The sequence below is a fragment of the Zonotrichia leucophrys genome, chromosome 5, assembly GCF_028769735.1.
Source record: "Zonotrichia leucophrys gambelii isolate GWCS_2022_RI chromosome 5, RI_Zleu_2.0, whole genome shotgun sequence".
NCBI lineage: Eukaryota > Metazoa > Chordata > Aves > Passeriformes > Passerellidae > Zonotrichia > Zonotrichia leucophrys.
The window spans coordinates 16,696,074-16,718,546 of record NC_088175.1 but is presented as its reverse complement, the minus strand read 5'-3'; the positions used below and the strand labels follow the sequence as shown (position 1 = coordinate 16,718,546).

General features: G+C 43.8%; 1 protein-coding gene across 2 annotated transcripts in view; it reads left to right on the top strand.

Annotated features, from left to right (window-relative positions):
* The window catches only part of ADCK1 (aarF domain containing kinase 1), a 72,819-nt gene that overhangs the window by 5,942 nt on the left and 44,404 nt on the right, over positions 1-22,473 (top strand). For both annotated transcript variants that reach the window (XM_064715481.1, XM_064715482.1), the window contains exon 3: positions 1,558-1,641. In XM_064715481.1, the coding sequence (XP_064571551.1) occupies positions 1,558-1,641 (84 nt within the window). The remainder of the gene's footprint in view (positions 1-1,557; positions 1,642-22,473) is intronic.

Genomic DNA, 22,473 nt, shown 5'->3' with positions numbered 1-22,473 from the left:
AACATTCTGTGCAGTAGCTAGACACTGGGAGGGATTTGGCAATGTCAGAGTTGCCTATCAGGATCATCATAATATTAATTTAGTGTTTAAGATTACAGTGTAATTAGCAACTGCTTAATTAATTCCCTCTTCCTCTGTAATACAGGCCAATCTGTTAGCTGCTTCTTTTTGAGTTGGAGGTGATAATTACCCTTGTGGACCAGAGATAAAATAAGAGCCAACTCAAGCCTTGATGCAAGACTGATTCGAACCTCCCTCCACTTCAAAGTTGTTCTTTGAGGTTGTGAAGTTGCTTTGAAAAATTTTTCTTCTGTATGGTCTCTGTAGCTGTGCAGCTCCTCAGTTCACCAGGGGCAAGAGAGCCTGAAAAGCCAGAAAAAAATTTTGCTGTGTTCAGTTTGCAATTTGGAAATCAGGAAACATGAGAAATCTAACCTCCACAAGGAGGGAGTGTGTCTGTTTGTTACTGATTCCCAGCTTGGTCCATTCTTGGATGCATTTCTGAACTTTTGACTTTTTTCCCTATTGTCAGTTCTCTCAGACCAGGTTTGCTTCCCTTGCCTCCCTGGCTTTCATGATATATTGACTGTACTTTGTGCCCTTCCTGGACATATCTATGGTGAAAGGTGGGGCTAGTATCCTGTGCCAGAATGGAATGCTAGCCATTCAGTAGGGAGATTTGAGGAAAAGTGCCTTTCAATGGGAGTTACAGAAATGCTTCTTCATGGCAAGGATCTTGAAATTCAAATGGCACATTAGTGGACAGGCTCCTCTAAGTGTACATTCCCTTCTCTCCCTCCAAACATGACCTGTATTTTTCTCTCCCATTCACTGATGTTCTGACTGTGGAAAGAGAAGAACTTTAGTGATAGGAATTGTGAAATACCCTAGATCTATTTTCAGAAATTATAAAGTCACTTAAGATTATAATTCCATTGTCCATGGCAATGTCTACCTAACAGGTTTGAGCTGGATCCCATTGAGTTGGATCCTGTTTTTGTAATTGGGTATTCAACCCTTTGGCCCCACAGTCCTTTGTGCAGTTGAATATCTCCAAAAGTACTGCTGCTTGTGCTAGTCTGAGTTTGTCCTCAGTCACTCTGTTCCCTGCTGAGCCTATACACAGAGCAAGCTGGTTAGGCAGTTTGGAGCTCTGAAGCAGTGGGATAACTGATGGGGCACAGAGTGTGGATGACCTCTGTTACTAGCAGCAGACCTTACTGTGAAAGCCCACATGGCTGACTGAAGATGGGAGTCTGCTGTGCAAGGTGCTGTACAGAGATTAGGAAAATGCTTTGAGCATCTCAAATAGAAGATAGTGTAGGAGTGTCAAGTGTTGCTTACATATAGCTACTTATCAGTGAGGCCCCTACACTTCTTTTATAAGTGTTCATTGAAGTGAAATTATTTTCATTTAATTTATTAATGAGTCTTTTGCCATAGGCTTCACTGTGGAGCCTGAACTTTGAAGCCTAAAATACATGCATTCTCTTTAACAGAAGTCTTATTGTTTTAATAACTGTAGAGCTTGCTCAGCATTTCTGCTTTCATTTGCAGACAGCAGTTATCACCTATGACTACCTCACCTCTCTTCGGAGTGTCCCGTACGGATCAGAGGAGTATGAGTTCCTCAAATCACAGGTGAGTAATAGCACTGAACTGCCTTCCTTGGAAACTGCAAGGCACAGGTGTCTTGCTGTAATGCTGTCATCTTAATAACTCAATATGCTTTCTACCAGATTGTTAACAGCAATATTAGATAACAACCCCATATTAGGATTTGCATTGCCCAGTGGAGAAGGTCCTTTGTCAGAGGTAGCCGTATGCATTCCGTGCTCACCAGACTCAAGTCCTTGGTGTATGCATTTGGGCTCTGCTGCGATCTCTGCTGCCAGACTGCTTGTGTGCTGGTCAGCTGCTGAGAGTGGCCTGGCAGTGCTTTCTTATTCTGCATATTGTTTGGTAATGGCCATAACATGAAGGCTGACTGATTTAAGTAAAAGGAGCATGTTGAAAAGGAAATAATAGATATAATCAAACTTGCAGATCTCTGAGGAAATGAGAATTGTGCAAAGTAGTGTACATCTCATTGTGAAACACACTGTTGTGTTTTGATATCAGTAATTAACAATACAAGAAGCATTAACAAAAGCATTTCTAGTGAGAAGGAAGACAAGCTCCTCTCAAGTCTTGTGCTGCACCTTTCATTCCAGCCTGTAGCCATATAGTTCATTGAGCTGTGAATGACGCTTGGTTTTAGTTGGGTGCTTGTGATGTACGTTAGCCAGGGTTTGTCTGCTATTTGAGTTCAAGGCTTCTTTGGAGTGGGGAATACAGCTTGTGCCAAATTAGGCCAGTCTGCATAGTGTGTTTGAAGTAAGGTTTTTTAGCCTCATTTTTCTTCTTGGTGCAGGTAGGATTTAGGCTACTGGTGTGGTTGGTTATAATGCATGGAGTGGTGCTCTCCAGGGATTCTCAGACTGGAGGGACTGTAAGGCTGGAAACAGCCTTGACTAAGGTAGAAATCAGTGACATTGGATTCCAGCATGCTTTCGTATTCCTCTGGCAGAAAATCCACATCATCAATATGGTCTTAGTGTATCTGCAGTGGTTTGCAGAATGGCTTCCTTGGGCTTGTTCTCATCCTCTGCTGTCTAAAGACGCTAAGCTGTTCTAATGTAGCTCCCCATCCCAAGTGAGTGACACTGATGCCCTGGCATAAAGTGGAGATAGGTGTGTTGGAGTCTGGAGCTTCACTGTTCATCTGCCCATGTCTCTGCCCTGAGCCTTTGAAACCTGGTTTGCAGAAGGGCTGCATGTAGCTTCCTTCAGCGACACCCAAGTTGTGCAGTTATCAGTACTGCTGACAGCTTATCATTTGGCAGAATTTGCAGCAGCTGCTGCAAATTCCTCACCTTTTGCTGTGTATCTCCATGGTTTCATTAACCTCTGTTATGTGGATTTTGATGGCTTGTCAATTCCTGCCCCCAGCAGCCAGAAAGGGCCCTGTTTGCTAGCACTGCACAGAGCTGTGGCCTCCCTGCTTGGCAGCCAGGACCAGCTGCCAGGACTAGTCAGCCCCTGCATGTGGCAGGGCCAGTGGCAAGCACAGCATGCCAGCATGGCCAGCACTAGCCTTCAGCTTCAGAAAGGGGCATGAGCTGGGAGATAGGAGGAAGCTGGCACAGGCATAGCATGAGTTGGTGAAACTCACTGACCAGTGGAGTCTGGTCCTACTGTTGACAGGTGTTATGGAGTGCCACCACTGAGCCTGGCAGGAAAAGCACTTGCTGTTCTTCAGCAACATCCCTGTAGAGCTTGTGCCAGTGAAGCATCAGTTTGGCATGGGAGATACTTTGGACCTGGGCAGCTGCACACCAGACTTTATCTCAGTGCAGTTTTAAGTGGATGGCGACCAAGTCTTTACCACCTTGCAGCTCTTTTAACTCTTTATGATAGCTGATTTTGTTGGTCTTGTACTAGCTCAGAATGACTTGTAAGAAGTTACCCCATTGGAGTTGGTACTTAAGATTAGTCACTGGATAGGGCCTAGAGGATGTGAATTTCCTACCCAAATAAGTGTTGTGTTTTAACAATACTTATCAAGATGCTGCTTCTGCTGGCTTCTGTCCTGGATAGATCTCTAGTACTCTTAGCCCTTCATTGTATTGTCTTTGTTTCTGTCCTTCTAGTGAGGCCAGCTTAACCTGCTTTTCATGTACTGAGAGTTTGTCATTTTCTTGTCAGCAAGTGTATGAATTAGCTGCTGATTTCCAGATGCAGTTTTGGTGCTGTGCCTAGAAGAGAGACTCCGTGAGGCAGGGTGTATCTCTGTGTGTGTGAGAGAGATTTGGTGGCCATGGGACTGCTGATAGTGCCAAAAGGTCTGAATCTGGTTTTTGTGCCTCTGTCTCCAGTGTTGGGGTGCAGGTGCATACATGTCTGTGTTGTGCCTGCAGCTGGGAATGGAAAACCTCTTTTTTCTGTGGATCTCCTCCTGGTACTCAGCATACTGGTGATGCTACTCCAATGCAAATAATGCTTAACTTGTTCTCCATGGATTCTCTGTGAGACATTAAACTGGGGTCTCTAAATTACCCATGGCCTTGCATGAGAAATGGGAAGGTTCAGTGGCAGCACCAGTGCCTGAGCCTACTGGGGCCAAACAGGAACATAGTCATTAGGAAACAATTAAATGCAAAGCAGATTTAGAAGGAAATGGGTTCTCTGGGGACTTTTAGCCAGGTTTCTTTTTAGCTCCAAGGAATTATCCTCAATTTTACTATGTAGTTCTGTCCCTTGTGGACCAGTTTTGATGCTAATACTCTAAGCTCCTCAGTTCCCAGCATTTTTTTATGGCTAGCATATTGGCCATACTATGGCCAAAGTTTTACTACTTTCCATGAGGTGGCAAGCAGTAGATGGGAATTCACTGTGTGTCCTGAGGTTAGCTTGCCTCTCCCTGGATCTGCTGTCAGCTGGGAGATATGAGAGCCCACTTGCCAGATGGCACACATTGCTGTCCCTCAGGAGCAGCCATTTTTCATTCCTACCCCTCTGAGGCAGAGATGAACCTCCTTATGTGCTCGGGCTTCATGTCCTTCCCAATGGTTGCTTCATTTCACCACCAATGGCTCAACCACACTGGAATTTCAATCTATCTCCTAAGTTAGGGGTCCTTTCCTGGTGTGTGGGCCCTTTTCCTGCATATGATGACACTGCCAGTGTACTGGTGTAAGAGCAGTTGTCAGTGGTTGGCCAAGACATCATATGTCTTTAGGTCTAGCGTCAGGAGCATTAGGGGAGGTATGACCTCTCTTCTTTTCATGTCTGTTTCATTAAATTATTCTGGACATCTTTGCATGTGTAAGCTTGGGCATTTCTTTTCATTTCTACTCCTGCTTGCATTGGGGCCAGAGGAAGAGGGAGGGCAGCCTGCTCAGTGTCATTTCCTTACCTATTGTTTTCTTAAGAAAACATTTTATTCTACAGAAGGCTGCATTTCTTTGACATTCTTCTGCCTCAGTGAATGTTGGCCCTTCACAGTGCTTGTCTCTTCAGTACCAAGTCTGCCTACCATGGGACATTTCCAGTGGTGTTCCTCTCAGTGTAGCATCTGGATGTCTTGGCTGACACTTCTTCATTGCTGGCATTGGTTTCTGTTGATCCTGCTGTCAGTCAGCAGGTGTGTCACAACATGCAGTTTGTTCAAGGCCTGGTAGCAATGGAATTCTGAGTTGTTGGTGTAGTAAGAGGCTTGCAATGGGTCAGTTGTCCTTGATTTTGGCAGATTTTGGCACAAGTGGCCACAGCTGAAAATCTGGAGCAGGACATCTTTTTGTTGTTTTCCTCCTTAAGACAAAAGGTTACTGCTGTGAGTTTTGTTTTTTTATAATGAAGAGAAGACAGCAAGGAGAAAAAGGATCTGTGGTCAAGGTATCTCACTAGACAGTGGGAATCCATTCTTGAATTAACTTTGTTGGCTACAAAATTGCTTTGTCAGGCACAAGCCATTTGGGGAGGTTAATTAAATGTCCTCCTTTTGAGAGCAGAATGAGGATGTTCTCGTCATTCAAACTTATAGTTATTGGGCTGTCAGTACCTGGGCAAATATTTGAAAGGTATAACCTTGTGCCATCATTAGACAGAATACGATTTCTTGCTCCTTGGAGGCTCTTCCTGGCTTTGCTACATTTACTTCTCACAGTGGAGTGGGTATTTGCAAAATGAGTTTTGTCTCACCATAAAGTTGCGCAGTGGAAGGATCTTGGAAAGATGAGGAATGAATGTACATGTTGTGTGTTTTCAAAAATAATCTACAGTTTCTGGATAGCTCAGACCAATGAAATAGCCTGTGCCTTTGGACTTCTGTTGTGATTCAGTAACACCATGTGCCTTAAGTATTAAGTGATGTCTTAAAATAGTTTCGTGCTGATGGAAGTGGACTGCGTCTGCAGAGAGAAGCCCTCAGGAACTCTCCATGGCATTCCTTCAGAAAGGCAGCTGTGAATGGGGACTGTGGACTGTTCTCCACCACAGCCAGTGTGTGCAGTGGTGGATCTACTTGTGCTTCAGGCTCTGGTGAACTGAGGTGAGAAACAAATGAACTTTCTTATGGGACACAAAATAGCCATTAGGTGGCAGTGACTTTCTGTCACCAAACTAAATGGGAACCAGTAACAGAGAGGTGAAGAGCTTCAGAGCCCATCCACAATCCCTGAGTTGATCATGTTTGGTTGCCCTATTGTGTGCTCCCCAGGATATCTCTTCATCTAAAAGGCATGGTCAACACTAATGCAGTCTAAAAAAGCTATTATCAGGGCCAGCTGGTGGCTTGAGGACTCTACATTTGAGCACTGCTGTCTAGCAAACTTCCTGCCAACACATAAAGCATGAAAGCTTTGCACTGAAAACATAACAAGCTGTAAAATAAATCTTATAATTAATACACTTCCTTTTCCTCCTTGTGCTTTCTGGAGTGGTGTCAGCTGAATGCTCTGGCCATAGCATCTATAGGTTTTAATTTTGGATCATTGAAAAGGTCAATTTTTTGTGGGATCTGTATCTGTGAAACTAGATGTTCTTCAGTCATCTGCAGTGATTTATTCAGAGAAATGGCCCATCTACTGTGGCATTTTTGAAGGAGGAAGAAGGAGAGAAGTGAGGGTAAGGAGGGAGTGCCTCATGTATTTCATGTCTTTTTCCTGGCTGTGCATGCTTGTCCCGGAAGTGCTTTGCTCCAGGAGCATAAGTGTGAATTGTCATGCTCTTGGCTCGCCTGAGCCGTTTTCTCTCAGCTTCCCAGGAGTGACACAAATGCCTGGGGAGCATTTAGCTCTCTCTCCTGCAGGTGGGGCTATCCCTTTTCACTTGAATCCCTGAGGACGTCGTCACATTTGCTTCCTTTAGAGCTACTGGAGGGGTACATAGGAGCCAGAGCAGTGTCTGAAGAACATCTCATCTGGTAGAGTGGGGAAACCATTAGGGAAGCCCTGGGAGGATGCAGGCTGCAAGGAGCTTGCATCGTAAGAGACATTATAAAATGAAAAAATGAGAAGTGAAGAAATGATCGGGTTTTATTTAGTGTTTGACTACGCTTTGGGTCTCAGTGTGAAATGAACACTCAGCAGTGCAAAGTCAAGAGGTATGGCAGGAGATGGTATTTTCTCTGAAGAGCTCATGGTCATGGTTGATTTGCTTAGATTTTCACCCTCAATGTGAGTGGTGCAAATACATGCAAGCATGAGATTTCTTGAGGTGGAAGGTCTGTGTAAAGAGGGAAGGATACAAAAAGCAGAAATTAGTTAGGGTTCCACTGTAAGTCACTTAACACTGATCCCATTGACGTTGGATCTGGCCCTGATTAGGGATGTTTTCTAAATGTGTGGCCTTGAACTACTGACCAGTTTGTATGGTTACAGAACACAGAAACAGAATATCCTGATTTGGAAGGGACCCACAGGAATCATTGAGTCCACCTTTAAAGGGAATGGCCCATATGATTGTTGGAGGCCACCTGAAATAATCAGTAGCCAGTACTTCATCTATTCTAAGAACAGGATGACAGCTGGCTTGAGAGTAAAAATAATCTTATCTGAGACTAGGAAAAATAGATACCTAAAAGTTTCATCTGGGGACAGAGACATGTACTTGCAATGTCAAAGTGGACTTCTGAAGTGTTGTTTTGTTTGCCCTTTGAGTCCTTAGCAAGACCCGTCTTGTGGATTCTGTTCCCTTTTCTGAGGTTGTTGTAGTTAGCTTGCAGTAAAACACTATCCTGAAAGACTTCAAATTAGGAGTAAAAATTAAATGTAAAATCAGGGGTGAAGAGAATAGGTGGCATGCAGAGGATATTTCATGTATCAGTTCAGGTTGGAATTTCAGAGCAAGACTAAATATTGTAGATTTGCTCTGCTAAAGCAGTGACCTTATCACATTCTTCCCAAAGTGGATCTGATAAAAGAATGTGCTGGAGGGCAGCTCACAATTACCTTACCTGTCAAGAAAGTGATTTCATTTAGCTAGTTAAGTCAGTGGTGAGGGAATTGCTGTGGTGGGTGGTGTCTTGCAAACACTCCTCTGGACTTGTTTGTAATGTAGGAGGCATCTTAGTACGTTCCGGGCAAATCCTTATAACATATGTGTGGGCTACATTGTTTGCATATTGAGGGAAGGGTGTCTCTGAAAGGAACTGCTGTATTCTTTCATCTGGTGTCCCAGGGACAGGCAGGACTCTGTCAGGCCTGAGGAAGGCCTGTGGACTAGGAAAAAAGGAAGCTATGTTTCTCTTGAACTAGAGTAGCTGATGAATTACTTCTAGAAGTAAACCAAAAAGTATTGTTCAATGTCAGGTTTTAAAGGTACCCTTGCTTTACTTACTAGTGTTCCTGTGCTGTGCCTAGAAATGTGCATTTTTGTACATCTGGACAGGCTCATCTGCTTATCTGTAGACATGTGCCAGTGTGTTCAGGTGGGAGTCCTTATAGTAAAGTAGCCATTTTTTGAACAGAGTCAAAGGTTCACAGATGGCTTTGGAAGAGTTAATCCAAGATGGTAATCATATTCACTGCTGGACTAGTTAAGCCTACTTTTGGTCCTGTAGAACTGGCTTGGGGTGTCTTAATTTTTGTTGGGTTTTTTGTTTACTTGTATCTTTTTTGGCTTGAGAGTTCTGTCTCAGTGGCTGCAAGTTCTGCTGATGGTGCACCATTCAGAGCAGCTTGCTGCTCCTTCCTCTGCAGTAGCATCATTTTGGCAGGTCTGACACCAGTAACAACTTGTTTTTGTCAGTGTACTGAGCCAATGTGACATGGAAGAGGACCACAGCCAGCAGATAAACAAGGGTTGCCTTTATAAAACCTCCACTGTCTTCCAAGCTCCACTTTAACCAAGAATTTGCATGTGAGCTTGCACATATATGAAACCGGCCAGTATTTTATGAAATGCCTTCTGCCAAGCCTGAATCCATTTACTATGTTGATAGTTTTGCTGAATTTAGAGGTAAAATCACTGAAAAGGTCACTAGCAGAATTGCTTTTCAAAAAAGCTCCATCTCTTAAAATGTCTTTACTGCCTGTGCAGTCTTTGTTTGAAAATGTACTCATTTTGAGTTGCCTGTGAACTCTGTAACTGTGCAGCCTGTTTGTTATTGTAGGGCTTTTCTGAACACAAGTTGTTTTTTACAGAACTGCTGAAGGGCAGCAGGTTTTGTTTATCGTAGGACTGTTGTGTGAAGAGAAGTAGGGAAGATAAGCTTTTCTCCCTCGGGCCCTTTCCTTTGCATTCACAGTCAGGCAACACAGCCAGGCATTTCCAGAGCTCAGCAGGAGCTTTTTCATCTCTGCAATGCCCTGGTATCCCCTGTTCAGTCTCTCTTCTTCCTCTCCAGGACAACATCCCTGCTTCTATTTCTTGTAGTAAGCTGAGGTTTTGCTATGTCAGTCTGAATTGGGAGTTATTCCATGCCAATATACAGAATGGTGATCCTTACTGGGGAATGTTAAATTGAAATCCTGAGTGATGGGGATTGAGAAACAGCAAAGCTGTTAGCTGGAACTGCAATGTGTTCACTCTGAGCTGGTGCTAGTTCAGGACTGTGTGCAATCTGATGGGCTCCCGAGAGCAATACCAGCTCCAATCACCCTGACTAGCACGGCTGTATCCTCTGCAACTTCCTTTACTTCCAGTCTTCCCAAAGTGGACTGAATCTGTACCAGAAGTGAAGGTGATGTTTGATTCTTTTAAACCTATGTTCTGATTTTAGGGTTAAGAAGTGTTTGGTAATGTGGTTAAGTACTGAGCAAAATGCACACAGAAGCAGTTTCATGCATGTGTCCCTCCTGGTGTTTCCCCATCTGAATGCATGCACCTTCCCGCACTGGCCCTGCACAGCTCAGCTCTCTGTTCACTTCTGCTGCCATCCTGTACCAGGCCTGAACCAGCTTCTTGCCTGCTCCAGCTCTGCCCTTACCTCTTCCCAGTGATGCCTCAGCCCTGGCTGCCACCTCCCTGGCCTCTGCCCTGGTGGCAGATTAGATATAGGCTTACCCCACCTGGCCTTGCATTCCTTGGTAACTCATGTGGGGAAGATTTGCCACAATTCTCATTTTCCCCTCCTGAATGCATGCACCTTCCCGCACTGGCCCTGCACAGCTCAGCTCTCTGTTCACTTCTGCTGCCATCCTGTACCAGGCCTGAACTAGCTTCTTGCCTGCTCCAGCTCTGCCCTTACCTCTTCCCAGTGATGCCTCAGCCCTGGCTGCCACCTCCCTGGCCTCTGCCCTGGTGGCGGATTGGATATAGGCTTACCCCACCTGGCCTTGCATTCCTTGGTAACTCATGTGGGGAAGATTTGCCACAATTCTCATTTTCTGAGAACTGAGACCCAAGTGCTGGGAGGATACATTTCTGAACCCAGGCAGGACAGCTCTCCCAGTCTGTGGCTTTGCACACTTGTGTCAATGGCAGCCAAACCGGCAGGTTTCCCCTTCCCAGTCCCTCTCTGGAGTAGGATTCCTGGCTTTGGCACAGCTTGGTCCTCATCTGAGAAGATGAGCTCCACAGCGTGCCTTAGTTTCATTCTTGTAAATCTCACTCCAGAAACAGTAGGATGTCAGGTTTTACAATATGCTGAAATCCAAGGAAGTCTTCCATTTACAAATGGTCTAAAAACCCACTGTATTTCCTGTTAGTATGGATGGAGTGAAGCAACTAATGCAGACATGTGAATTTTATTTGAAGGATACTACATTTAAATAAAGTAACAATAAAGAGGTCAAGCTCTGTCCTTTTGCAAAATATTTGAAATGGTGGCATGCATGGGTATCTAATAAAGGAAAATTCTTTTAAATAGTGCTCACTGCTTATAATTGTTGGACATATGTGTAGTAAATTAAGCCATGTATTGATAAGACCATTTACCCACAGGACCCCCATCCCTGTGACAGGTGCTTTTCTCCTTCCACCTGCATTGCTTAACAAATTTCTTCTCAAGAGGGGAAATGAATTCTCAATAGCAACGTGCCTAGTAATTACCCACACTGTAATTCTGATGTGCAGTGCTGTCACCCACCATTAGGTGGGAGTGGAAAAGGCACTGCATTTTGTTGATGGTTGAACATTTGTTTTCCTCATCATTTTGACACCAGAGGTAATTGCCATTCCTGAAATATTCTCTTGCTACCATTACAAAGCAACTGTTAGGGACAAACTAATTATGAAGAATCTTGTTATGACAGATTAATAGGCCAACAGAGGGGATTTTTTTTCTTTCAGGCAACTGAGTAGTAAAATCTAACAGCTCCCATATAACTGCTTGAAACACATGCTTCTTTGTAAGCCAACAGGTTTTTTTCTTAGAGATGGGAGATTTGAAATACTAGGACTAGAGTGTAGAATGGATTTCCAAGCTTGCTTTTATTGAGCTGTTATTTTCCAAACATTATGCGCCAAAATGATCTAGGGTTGGGGCACTGCCATATGGAGGGGAGGTCCTCATGGTTGGTATTGGACCAATGCCTTCTATCTGGGTTGTGGTTGAGCAGCATCATGAAGGCTTGAAGTGAAGAACGCTGGACTTGTGAATTTTATGTATTTTAGAACAAGACACAGAGTCATTATCTGGACTGCTTTATTGCCACTAAGGGTTTTCTGTGTCAGGGAGGCCAAAATGATGTGCTGGTTGAATTCCAAGTGGCCAGTATGCTTGTGTCCCTCAGGAAGTTCCAGATCACCTGCTCCAAATTATTCTTATGATACACTCTCTGGGAGCTGTTGTGATGCGCCCCAAACATGTCTGCTTTCCTCTAGAAGAGGGGACTGTGGCACCTTGCCTCCCTGTGACTGAACCATTCTGTCAATGCTCAGAGGAGGAGGACTTTGAAATACCTGTATTTCTCATTGCTGTGTTTAAAAGCTCCCACAGTGTATGAATAGTTTGGACAGCAATCCATGTAGACTTGGTAATTGTGCTTTCAAAGAGGCAGTCAGGCAGCCTCGTGGCTGACTGGCTACTATGGGGTGCTAGTGGCTGCCAGGTGCTGATGAGCAGACCATTAAGAGGGAGCCAGTTATAGACTTCAAAATAGAAATCATGTAGATTTAAAGAAGCTCCTGGATCAGGTCTGTTCATGTTCTCAGCTTTGCCTTGATGTCTCCCTCAAGTTGTCATTGCAACTATAGATCAAAGGATCGCTGTAGTTGGAACTGTGTCCCCTTTTACCATCTCCAGCCAAGTGTTTGTCCCTGCAGCACTCTGTCCAGAAAAGGAGCAAATCTTCAGAGGTAATCAATGCACAGCCCCCATTCATGCCATGATCTCCTTAATGAGAGAACAGGGAAGCTCCCTTCTTTTCCAGAGACTGAATCAAGACCATGTTGATGTCATTTTCTATCTTTTCCTGCCTGCTGACATCAACTCTCAGTTTCACTGTAACTTTATTCTTCATGGGACCTCTGTGTGGAGTATGTAAATGCTTTAATAGTAAATATTTGAGGCTAGAAATCATAGGTAGTATTAGTTTCGGATTATTAGCAAGTGCTTTAATTTCTTTGCTTCATGTCCATCTTGTGTTATGCAAATTCTTTAATGCTCTTTTTTTTTTTTCTATGCAAATGTTGTCTTTGGGAACATACACAATGATGTACTTGGCCAGCAAGATCTGATTCTTTGGAGGATCTTTGTCAGTATTGTTCTGTCAGGTTTTGCACCAATATCTTTTTTCTTGAGGTGACTATTTGCCTTCTAGCCAAGGATAGACAGTGGCTATCTTTGACTAGCCTGTTGATGGAGAAATGTTGCATATCCAGTTTTATATAAAGATGATCTCAGCTTTATTCTCTTCACAACCTTGGTGAGCCACAGCCAAGTGCAGGGAAGGCATGGACAATATTGTTCATTGTGATTCCAGCTGTAGTAAAGGCAATTGCCTCTGCTACTGCTGGAAATAATTCCTTCTGCTTTTTGTGGGAGCAAAAGTAATCTACTCTGAGTAACATGTGGCCTCACCTGGGCTTTCATTTCACCTTTTTGTTCATCTCAGTTTGGTGCCATGTCAGATATTTGTGTTTTACTTCATTAAATTGCTATCTCATGCTATGTTGCGGTGGCACTCTCATAGTCCATACAGGTCTCTCTTCCTTGTGTTCCTAGCAGCCAAAGGAATTCAGTAGACCAAATGCTACCTTCACTGGCATCCTCATAAGCCACTTTTATCCAAATTCTGCTTCTACTGACACATGCAGAAACCTATTGTTTTCAGTGAAAAAGTACAGGACTGGCTGCAGGAAAGGATTGGACCTTCTAATTGCAGTTTAACAAGTCTATTGTGTATGAATCAGAAGAGGCACCAGCTCAGTCTCCCATACTGGTGACATTGATGGGATGCTAATAGATACGAGCTGCCTTTCTTGGTGCGGAGCTGTGTGGTGTCAACTAGATGAAAAAGCTGGAGTTATATTTATATATATATATATTTTTTCACTGAAGTCAGCAACTCTGACGGATAGCCAGAAGGGAACAGACCTGCTGAGTAACAAAGGGACATTCCTTGGGGTTTTTTTCTTTTTTAACATAGGCACTTTTTTGAACGTAGAACCACACTTTGCCATTGGTGATGACTTACTGGCACTGCAGCCACTTTCTCTGTTGGATGTGGTGCTATGACAGTCACTGCAGTTTTTTGGAATTGACAGTGTAATCCCATGGTTGTTATCTTTCCTGACTTCCTCGTCAATCCAATTTAATCACTTGTAGGTATTTCATGTGTTACTGTCTCTTTCCTCTTCAGGCATCCTGTTCCTGTGGGAAGAGGTCTGTGCTTTAAAGGTCAGAGCTTCTCAGATTAAAGAAGGGGGAAGGAATCTGCCTCTGTCATTTTGGTAAGGGGCTGTATTCTCTTTCGAGCCACTGCAATAAAAACCCTTCTTTCTGGGGTCTGCCACCAAGGTGAATGCTGGTGTGTGTCTGCATGGCTGTAAGAGAGGGAGCAGGCTTGCTCTGCTCCCCTGACTGTTGGAGTGACCTGCCAGGAGAGAAGTTACATATGTACAAGGGGGAGAAGCTGCTGTTGCACGATTTAATTGCCTGACATTGACTCAGATAGGTCCTGACTGGAGGTCAGCTGTGACGTGCAGCTGGTAGGGTGGGATTCGACTGCTGGGAAGAGAAAAATGCCAGCCCAGATTCTTCAGCGTTGACAAAGTGGATGTGATGATTTCTCCCCTCCAGCTGCAGCAGCTGCCTCTGTGCTTCCTACTTTTCTGCACACCCACAGTAGGAGAGCAGACTCTGAAGCTACCCTGTCTGGACCGTCAGCTGAAGTAGATGAGATTTAGCTGAGCTTTCCCAATGGTGCTTGGGCCATCCTTCCTTATAAAACTTACTGTTCAGTGTGCCTCTCAGTCTGTCTTCTGCATGTTGCGGTTTCCTGTGGAGTTCATGGCTTTTCCAGCTCTATTTTATTGCAGGATGGGGTGTGGGAACTGAGGGAAGAGGCTGTCAGATCTCCATCTTGGATCCTGCTGCTGCGATTCTTCACTTAGCTGTCGCTCAAGCTCATGCGGATTTGGCTGCTCTTTCAAAGCTAATTGCTACTGTGGCCTTGTTTGAGCTTTTCCCCCCACCCATGGTCCAAGGCCAGCTCTCACTTCCCATGCTACTGCCTTTGCACAGTCTTCTTACATGGAAATAGCTGTTTGGGGAGTGTTCTCCCTTCAGGTCATTTTTACTGCACAGCATCATCTCTTGCTATCCTGTCAATAGTGTGCGGTTTCTGCAGGGTGTGTCAGCATCTCCTGTTTAGGGGACTCTTCCGAATGTAATAGGCGTCTTAGTTGATACTGTTGCTTACAGCAACTGAAAACAGCAAATGAAACCGGGCTTCCTAGGACTGATGGGAGGGTGTGAGAGCGCTCCCCATAGCTAAATACAACACTAAATAACATGGGGTCTTTACAGTTTTCACTGGCATCCCACGTGGTTTGATCCAAGCTGCAGTGAATTAATTTTGTTACCCAGATTTTGTGAGGTGCTGTGTCAAATTTATTATCATTTCACCTGCTTCCATTGATTTCACCTGCAGGCTCTGTGATCAATGGATCAAGACATGTGCCTCATTTCATTGTGGCTTCTGTGAATGTCTCTGTGCCTTCTGCAGACATGCTGTTGAATTACTTTCTATCCTCCTTGGGTCCTCTGCAATGAAGCACAGGACAGATGTATTTGTATATCAGCTATCAGGACAGTAAGGCACTGAATGCACTTTTATAAACCTGCTGTCTTTCCAAGTACTTTATGTTTGTGTACACATGGGTCTGAACCTTCTGTCTTGGGCAGATCTGGTCTGATCTTATCCTCATGTTTAAGTAACCATTGACAATAATGTATGTGCACCACAAGAGAGCCTGTGAGAAGGACCTCTTGAGTAGTCACAGGGTAAACCAGCCTCAAGAGCAGAACCTGGTTCACAGGAAGTGAGGTCTGTGGGTGTAGGGAACTTGACTCCTGCTATAGGCACAGAAGTTCTACAGCACAGTTATTTTAGTGTGGTATTTTCCCTTTGTCTCTGACCAGCCCTTCCCTGTGCTCCTTGTTTTCCTGGCTCAGGAGACTTACACAGAGCAGTGCATTATGTCACAGGGGTGTCTAGAGGGGAGCAGCTGCTCTCTTCAGATTTTTATCCTGAACTGTCCCACAGATAACTAATTGCAGCTCAGTTGTTTCTATTAGCTATTTACCTAAAATTGAGCTGGCTAATGAAAATGTTTCTAATTAATACGAGGCAGATTAAAACTCATTACGGCAAGGTCGTCAGTAATGAGAGATAATCAGAGCACAAATGACCGAGCTTGGAGTAAAATGAAGATGGAACACAGGCAGGCGATTAGTGCTGGTTGTGCATGCACCAGCCAGCAAGGGCAGGGTTCAGCAAGGTGACTGGTGGTGCTCTGCCCTGCAGTTGAGAAACTCTGCTTTCCACTCTCCAGAGCAGCTTGGGGAGTGACTGACCAAAGAGGTGGACCTCAGTCTAGTGTAAAAATGTTTTCTGAACCAGGTGGTGTCTCATACTAGTGGTTGTTGCTAGGCCAGCCTTCAGTCACCTATATGACCCAAGTTGTGAATAGGGGTTTTAGCCAGAAGGCTTGGGAGTATGTGTGACACAGGTGGGATGTCAGCGCTTGTATGTAGAAATACAAAGTCCTGATGGCTTGGAAGATGTGAGCTTGCATATCTGTTCAGTGTAAAATATGTTGGCCTAGGTTTGGAAGAGTCCATTTTGATCTCCAGGGAAGTTTTGCACAAATTATGAAATGTGTTTGCTTTCATTTCAGCTACCTGTAGCACTACTGATACAAGGCCACAACACCAACATTAGATTTCAGCTGTCTGTAAGCCTACTGTCTATATTCCATTAGTACTGAGTTTACTGGCCATTCTGCTAGTCATCCTGTGTGACTCCTTGTTTCTGTGTTTATGAGGCTGAGAGCCTAAGAAGTTGTCAGTTTAGTCAGGGGATCATCTCCTTCCTTAATCCTTTCCAAACTATAAAGCCCTCTTTCTCACTTCCTTTCTGTCCCACTGGCAACCAGCTGTTGTGCCAGAATTTCTGAAAGATCTTACTAAGTTAAACATAACTCACACAAATAATGAATTATTAGGTAGTGAGGTACATTGCACCAGGACTTATTCCAATTCCAAAGGCATAAATCTGTCCATCATCAGCAGTATGATCAGTTAGTGATGGTATAAGGAAGCATTTGAATGGCAAATACCTAGTGTGCTTGGGAATGAGCTTTTGTAAAAAGTAAGTAGGAAAGATAATACAAAAAGCAGGCAATAACAATTCCATTTAGAGTTGTGTGTCTTCCTGCAGCATCCTTGCTGCCAGTCAGTTTGATTACCAGACTGCTAGTGTCAGTGAAGGCTGTAGTAGTTTACATTTACTGTATGTTTATTCAGATTAGTTGAAAGAGGAGATAACAGTTCTTTAGACAGAGCTACACTGTCACTGAAATGGGTTCTATGTTTTGTATTGCTGTTTTTAAAGCACCCAAGTACCCTATTCACATCACCAATAGCTGTATCCTCCCTAGGCATCTTCACAGATCTTTTGGTGTGGCCACTGATTTCAGTTTCTCACTGTGTTAAATTGAGGTGGACATCTTTTCATTTTTCTCTGGTTTGTGCTGTCCTGGGTCATCTAAAACTGTTGCTACAGTTTTACTAGTCCTGTGCATATGGCCCTGTCATTATGGGGGGTGGAAGAGAAAAGGACTATGACCAGATTTCTTTCCTATATTCTCTGACATGCCTTTTCTCCCTACCCAATTGTGTTTTGGAGATAGCCACCACAGAGGTGATGACATCCTCTCTTCCCTCTGTAGGGAGTCCAAAGGACGGCCTGGCTCTTCTAGTCTACTGCATTTCTGGAAGTGTTCTTGTCCAGGATGGCAGATAGCATATATGCTTGGAATGCTTCCACCCACTGTGTGCCACAAGTTTCTTCCCAGCATCCCAAAGGCTTAATATGAATGACCATAAGCAGCAGGTCTGTTGTTCTGTGGAACGAAAGCAAGAGTTCATCACCAATGTCACAAGTCCTTTGAATGGCAGTGAATATGGAAGTGAATAATTTAGTGAATATGGAAGACCCTTGGAAACAGGTTGACCTCAGCAGAAGATTTAACCAGAATTTGGGAGCTGGATATACCAAATAGGTTCTCTAAAGGTTTTAATAATGCACCCTGTTTGCGTTCTCTGGTGGTGGCCAGACAGTAGGGTAATTTTTGTCTTGGTGCCCTGAGCAATAGTGTTTAAAGCCCTTTAGACATTTTATGAGCTGTAATGTTCTTATGAGCCTGTAAAATGGAGAATAGCAGTCCTGAGTTTTGTAAGAGCTTTGTAAAAGCACTTTTAGAGATGAAAAGCTCCATATAAAATCAGGTATGGTTGTTTTATCATAAATATCTAAAGCCTTTCTGAATTCCATTAAGCTCTTGGCTTCTCTATCCTCTGACAGTGAGTGCCACTGGTTAATGCTGTATTGTGCAAAATGGGATGTAAAAAAACCAACAACTTAAAAATGGTTGTTGTTTTGTGGAATGCCCTATTTGTGGATTTGTGAGAGTTGGAATGAGAGTTTTTTTTTCATTATTGCATACAACTTTTCTCTCTTATGCATCAACTCTCTGTAATCTAAACAGTCTCCTAACATTTCAGATCTCTTTTTAAATATGACTTTTATATGGCAAGGTCCTCTGTCCTTTTTTATTTATCTACCTCTTTTTTGTGATAGGATGTCTAGAATCCAGAGTGGGGTAGTGCATTCAATTTTTACAGTAGTGTTTTGATATTTTTAACATTTTAATCTTTTTTATCACAGTGAAACAGTTGGTTTTTTTTCCTGACTCACTCTGTGCCTTGAGCAGGCTGAGCCATCCACAAGAATGTGATCCAAGTGCTGGATGGTTCCAGTGAGTTGAAAGCCCAGCAGCATGTGTGGGGAGGACTGTACCTCCCAATATGTGTAACCTTGCAGCCATCTATGCAGAGGGTGAGATCCCTCAGTGTATTGATTTTTCACCTGTCTTTGGTAGGGACTTGGCAGGGCTGATTTTTCCATAGTGGTGAATAATATCTCTTACATCTCATGGAATTTTTGTCATTGCACTATTCTCTCCTTTACCAAATCACTGGCAGGAAAATGAAACTCTCTTGTAAGAATAGGCATAATGGGACACTTTGCTGGTTGTTTTTGACAGTAATGCAGGTCAATCCTTTTATGGTAGAGAGCTCCTGCCTTCTGTGCATTACGTGGATCTCTTCCCCATTTCATCACGATTCTGTTTCCAGTGCTAGTTTAATCTCCCAGGAAGAAACAATGTATGGATAGATAAGGCTTCTGCAGGGTTATCTGGTTTAAAAATGCTCAGAGCAGGTTGAAATGAAGCTGTGGTGAAAACAGCACTAAATGTTGCAGCCTTGTCCTAATTGGAGTGTCTTCCATTGCTGCTGTCTGTAGTGCTGGGTTTCTGAGCTGGCAATGGGATAAAATGAGCAAGTGATGTTCTTGTATCTCCAATAATTACTGAGTTTTCCTTTCATTCTTTGTGAGGATATTTATTGAAAGTCCCAGTAAATACTTCTTTTCTATTGGCTGTTGTATTAACAAGTTCACAGTATTTTGGTGGACTGGTGAAGAATGATTTTTTTCCCCTCAAAATCCCTGTTGGCTTTTTGTCAGTCATATCACAGTTAGCTAGATGATTTTTAGTACTCTCTGTAATTATTGTCTCAAGTAATTTAGTTGATACAGAATTAAAGCTTGAAGGACTATAGTTTCCCAGATTTGTCTAGACTTTTCTTAAAAACAGGGCAACACTTATTCCCTTTCAATCCTCTTCAAGTTAACAGTTTTAATATGAGATTTCCTTTTATTATGGTTATTAGCATCTCAGCTAATTTTTGAATTAATCTCTAATTTTTGTGTGATTGAAGTTGTCCATGTGTTTTCTGGATACACCTTTCTTGAAATACTATCGTGGAGAGTGTATCTCCATTGTAAGCAGTGATGGGCAGGCTGTTCTCTCTGTTCCTAATCTTCATTTCACATTTTACTAGCTAAGAGTATGCCCTGCACAGGTGGGATATCTTTTCTGAGGGATTTCATATGAGGAGTTGCTTCCGCCACTTACTTTACTGTATTCAGTGGCCTTTCTGAGCACTTCTGCCACCAGGTCTGTCACCAGATATCAAATACTGAAGTTCTCACTGGTAGATTTTAGTCTGAGTATTTATTTTCTTCTAAATGAATTCCTTTATTTTTAAAACTAGATTAACACGTGCCTGTTCATGATATATGTACATCTGATATTCTGATGAGCAGTTCTTTGCCAGTAATCTGTGTGAGTAAAGGCTCCTTCAAAAGCAACCAAATTACTTGAGAAGCCAGGTCTGCTTGTACATCAAGCATAAATTAAAATATATCCCATTGCAGCTCTGCTTGCTGAGCATGTGCTTCATCCCAGAGTTGCCTCTTCTCTATACCTAAGAGTTGTTATTTTCACAGTTTTAATAATCAGTGTTAATCCTATTCTAACCTGGATGTAGGTAAAGCAGAGGAGTCTGATAGCCATGTGGGCCATTGTAGAATTTGTCCTGCTGAAATTTGCACGAGGGATTTAAGACAGAAAGAGATGCCCATGTGGACTGGGGAAAGAGCCATGTGCACAGGCAACATTTGTGATCCGAAGGCCTTTCTGATGGAAACCTATTCTTGATATTCCTCAGTACATGAAATGCTTCCTTGCTTTGTCGTGTGCTCCCAGGGGTGATGCATACAATTACATCTGTGTAAAACTAGGTGTTTCCAGCTCTTGCCTCTGATAAAAACAGTCTTCAAAGAATTTCTTGGGCAACAAAGAGCGGTATCTTGAAGAAAAGTTCTGAGCCATTCTGAGGATTTCCATTTACCTTGCATTTTCTTCAAGGTGGAACAGAAATGTGGGCCACCACTACTGGACACTGTATAGGAATGTGATGGTCTTACTTTGTTTATGATTAGGGGAGTGTAGTCTGTCAGAGGAACAGGTGTTGCATCTGAACTCTGACTTGTCTTGGGGAGATCCAAGAAAATAATAGAGATCATTAAGAAAGTTTTCTGCTAAAAAACCTGATCTGGTTGATAAGAAAAGAGTCCTTGGAAGCTGCGTTCACAGTCCTGCTTCATACTCAGAGTACTTTTGCCTCTAATGCAGACTGGAATTTTGTAAGATGTAGGGATGCAGATTTACTTCCTCTGAGACAAGCTGCTTGGTCATCTTGTCTCTCTAGAAGTGCAGGAACTGGAATTCCCTGGTCCAGCCAGCCAGCCAGGGCATCTATCTCTCAGGAGTTTAAGCCAAGCCAGTTGTGAGAGCATTGTGGAGGATGCTTTATTCTGTTTTGTTCCTGGAGTCCTCTGTAAGGACTGTCTTGTCCAGGACTGCTGCATTCATGAGGCCAACCAGCTTCTCAACAGGGGGGATAAATTTGTGAGGGCAAAAATTTCCTCTCACCTTGTGCTAGAGGAAAGAGGTGCTATTGCCACCTCCTTCCCAGCAGTGACCCCCATGTGAAGATGCACCCTGTATGCAAGTGTGTCTACAAGCAGTTGCATTTTTAGCTAGATTGAGTTTTCCAGCCTGTTTTTTCCATCTTCCTTGGGAATCCATGTGGTGTGGGTAATGCACTGGAGCCAGCACCTCAGTTACCCTGAGCTGGCTGCTTGTGCTGACACCCAGCACTGCACTACAGCCCTGGGTGCTGCTGCTCTGCCCCGAGTCATGCTGCAGCCTGGAGTCATTTGATGGGCTCCTGCTGTGCGTGGGAGATCACAGGACCCTGTGCTGGCCTGAGCTCAATGCTGGGAGCTCAGTGCTGGCTTTCTTGGAAGATATCTGTAAAGAGCCTTGCCCCTGCTTCCTGCCAGTGCCTTTGGCTATGGCTGTCCAACACCTTGAGGTGTGTGGTTGGCCACCACTCTCCTTCACTGCTGGCAAGGGTTCTCTTCACAGCTGGAGGCAGTGGGTAGATGATGACTATTGGAGCTGCAAAAAAGCTGTTTCTCTGTGATGGGCTGTACTCACGGTGCTGCGAGTACAGCCCATCTGCACAGGCTCCCTCTCTCCCTTTCTCTTCTGTCCCATTAATCCTACCCTGGTTTTCTTGCTCTCTCATCTTCTGTTACGGCTTCCTTCCCTTTTGGCCTGCTTTTGTCCTTGCTGCACACAGGGAAGGAAAACAGGGAAAGAGCCAGAGCAGAGGCTTTTTACAGCAGGAGCTTCAGAGCTGTTGTGTAAAATGCAGGAGGATGATGTGGGAGACTTGAGGCGTACTCATGGGTGTTATTTGCAGCCTATACATGTGGGAGTGTTTTTGAGCTGGCAGTGTGCTGGGGGAAGTCACGCACACACGAGTTACACTTGCCCGTATGTGCCCACTTAGGAAAATGCGCGTATACATGTGTGTGAGCATGTGGGCATCAAACTGTCAAGTCTCACACTGAGGGCAAGACTTGCACATTAGGCTTTCTTCTCACACTGCCCTAGGCCTGTGTTTCATGCACTTGCAGCTCAGCACTCAGTCTGCCTCTGACACATTCCCAAATGCGAGACACTCAGCCTGTCCCATGATGTGACACGGCCCTGCTTTGCACAGAGAGCAGACAGCTACAGAATGGTGTGGGTGTATGTGGTGTTCATTAATGTTTGTGGAATTGTTCCTTTTTGTCATGTATTTCAAGGCATTTGCTGGAGTCCATCACCACAGGATCTTGTGCAGATGAGGGCTGTAGACACAGGATTTGACTTTCAATGATGTCTGACACAGAAGCCAGAGGAATGAGGAGACTTCATGCAGATTGGTGTCAGGCGTTAACAGGAGATGGGTGCACGGTTATTTTTTGTTATTGATCTGCGTAGGTTTTATTAGTGTAT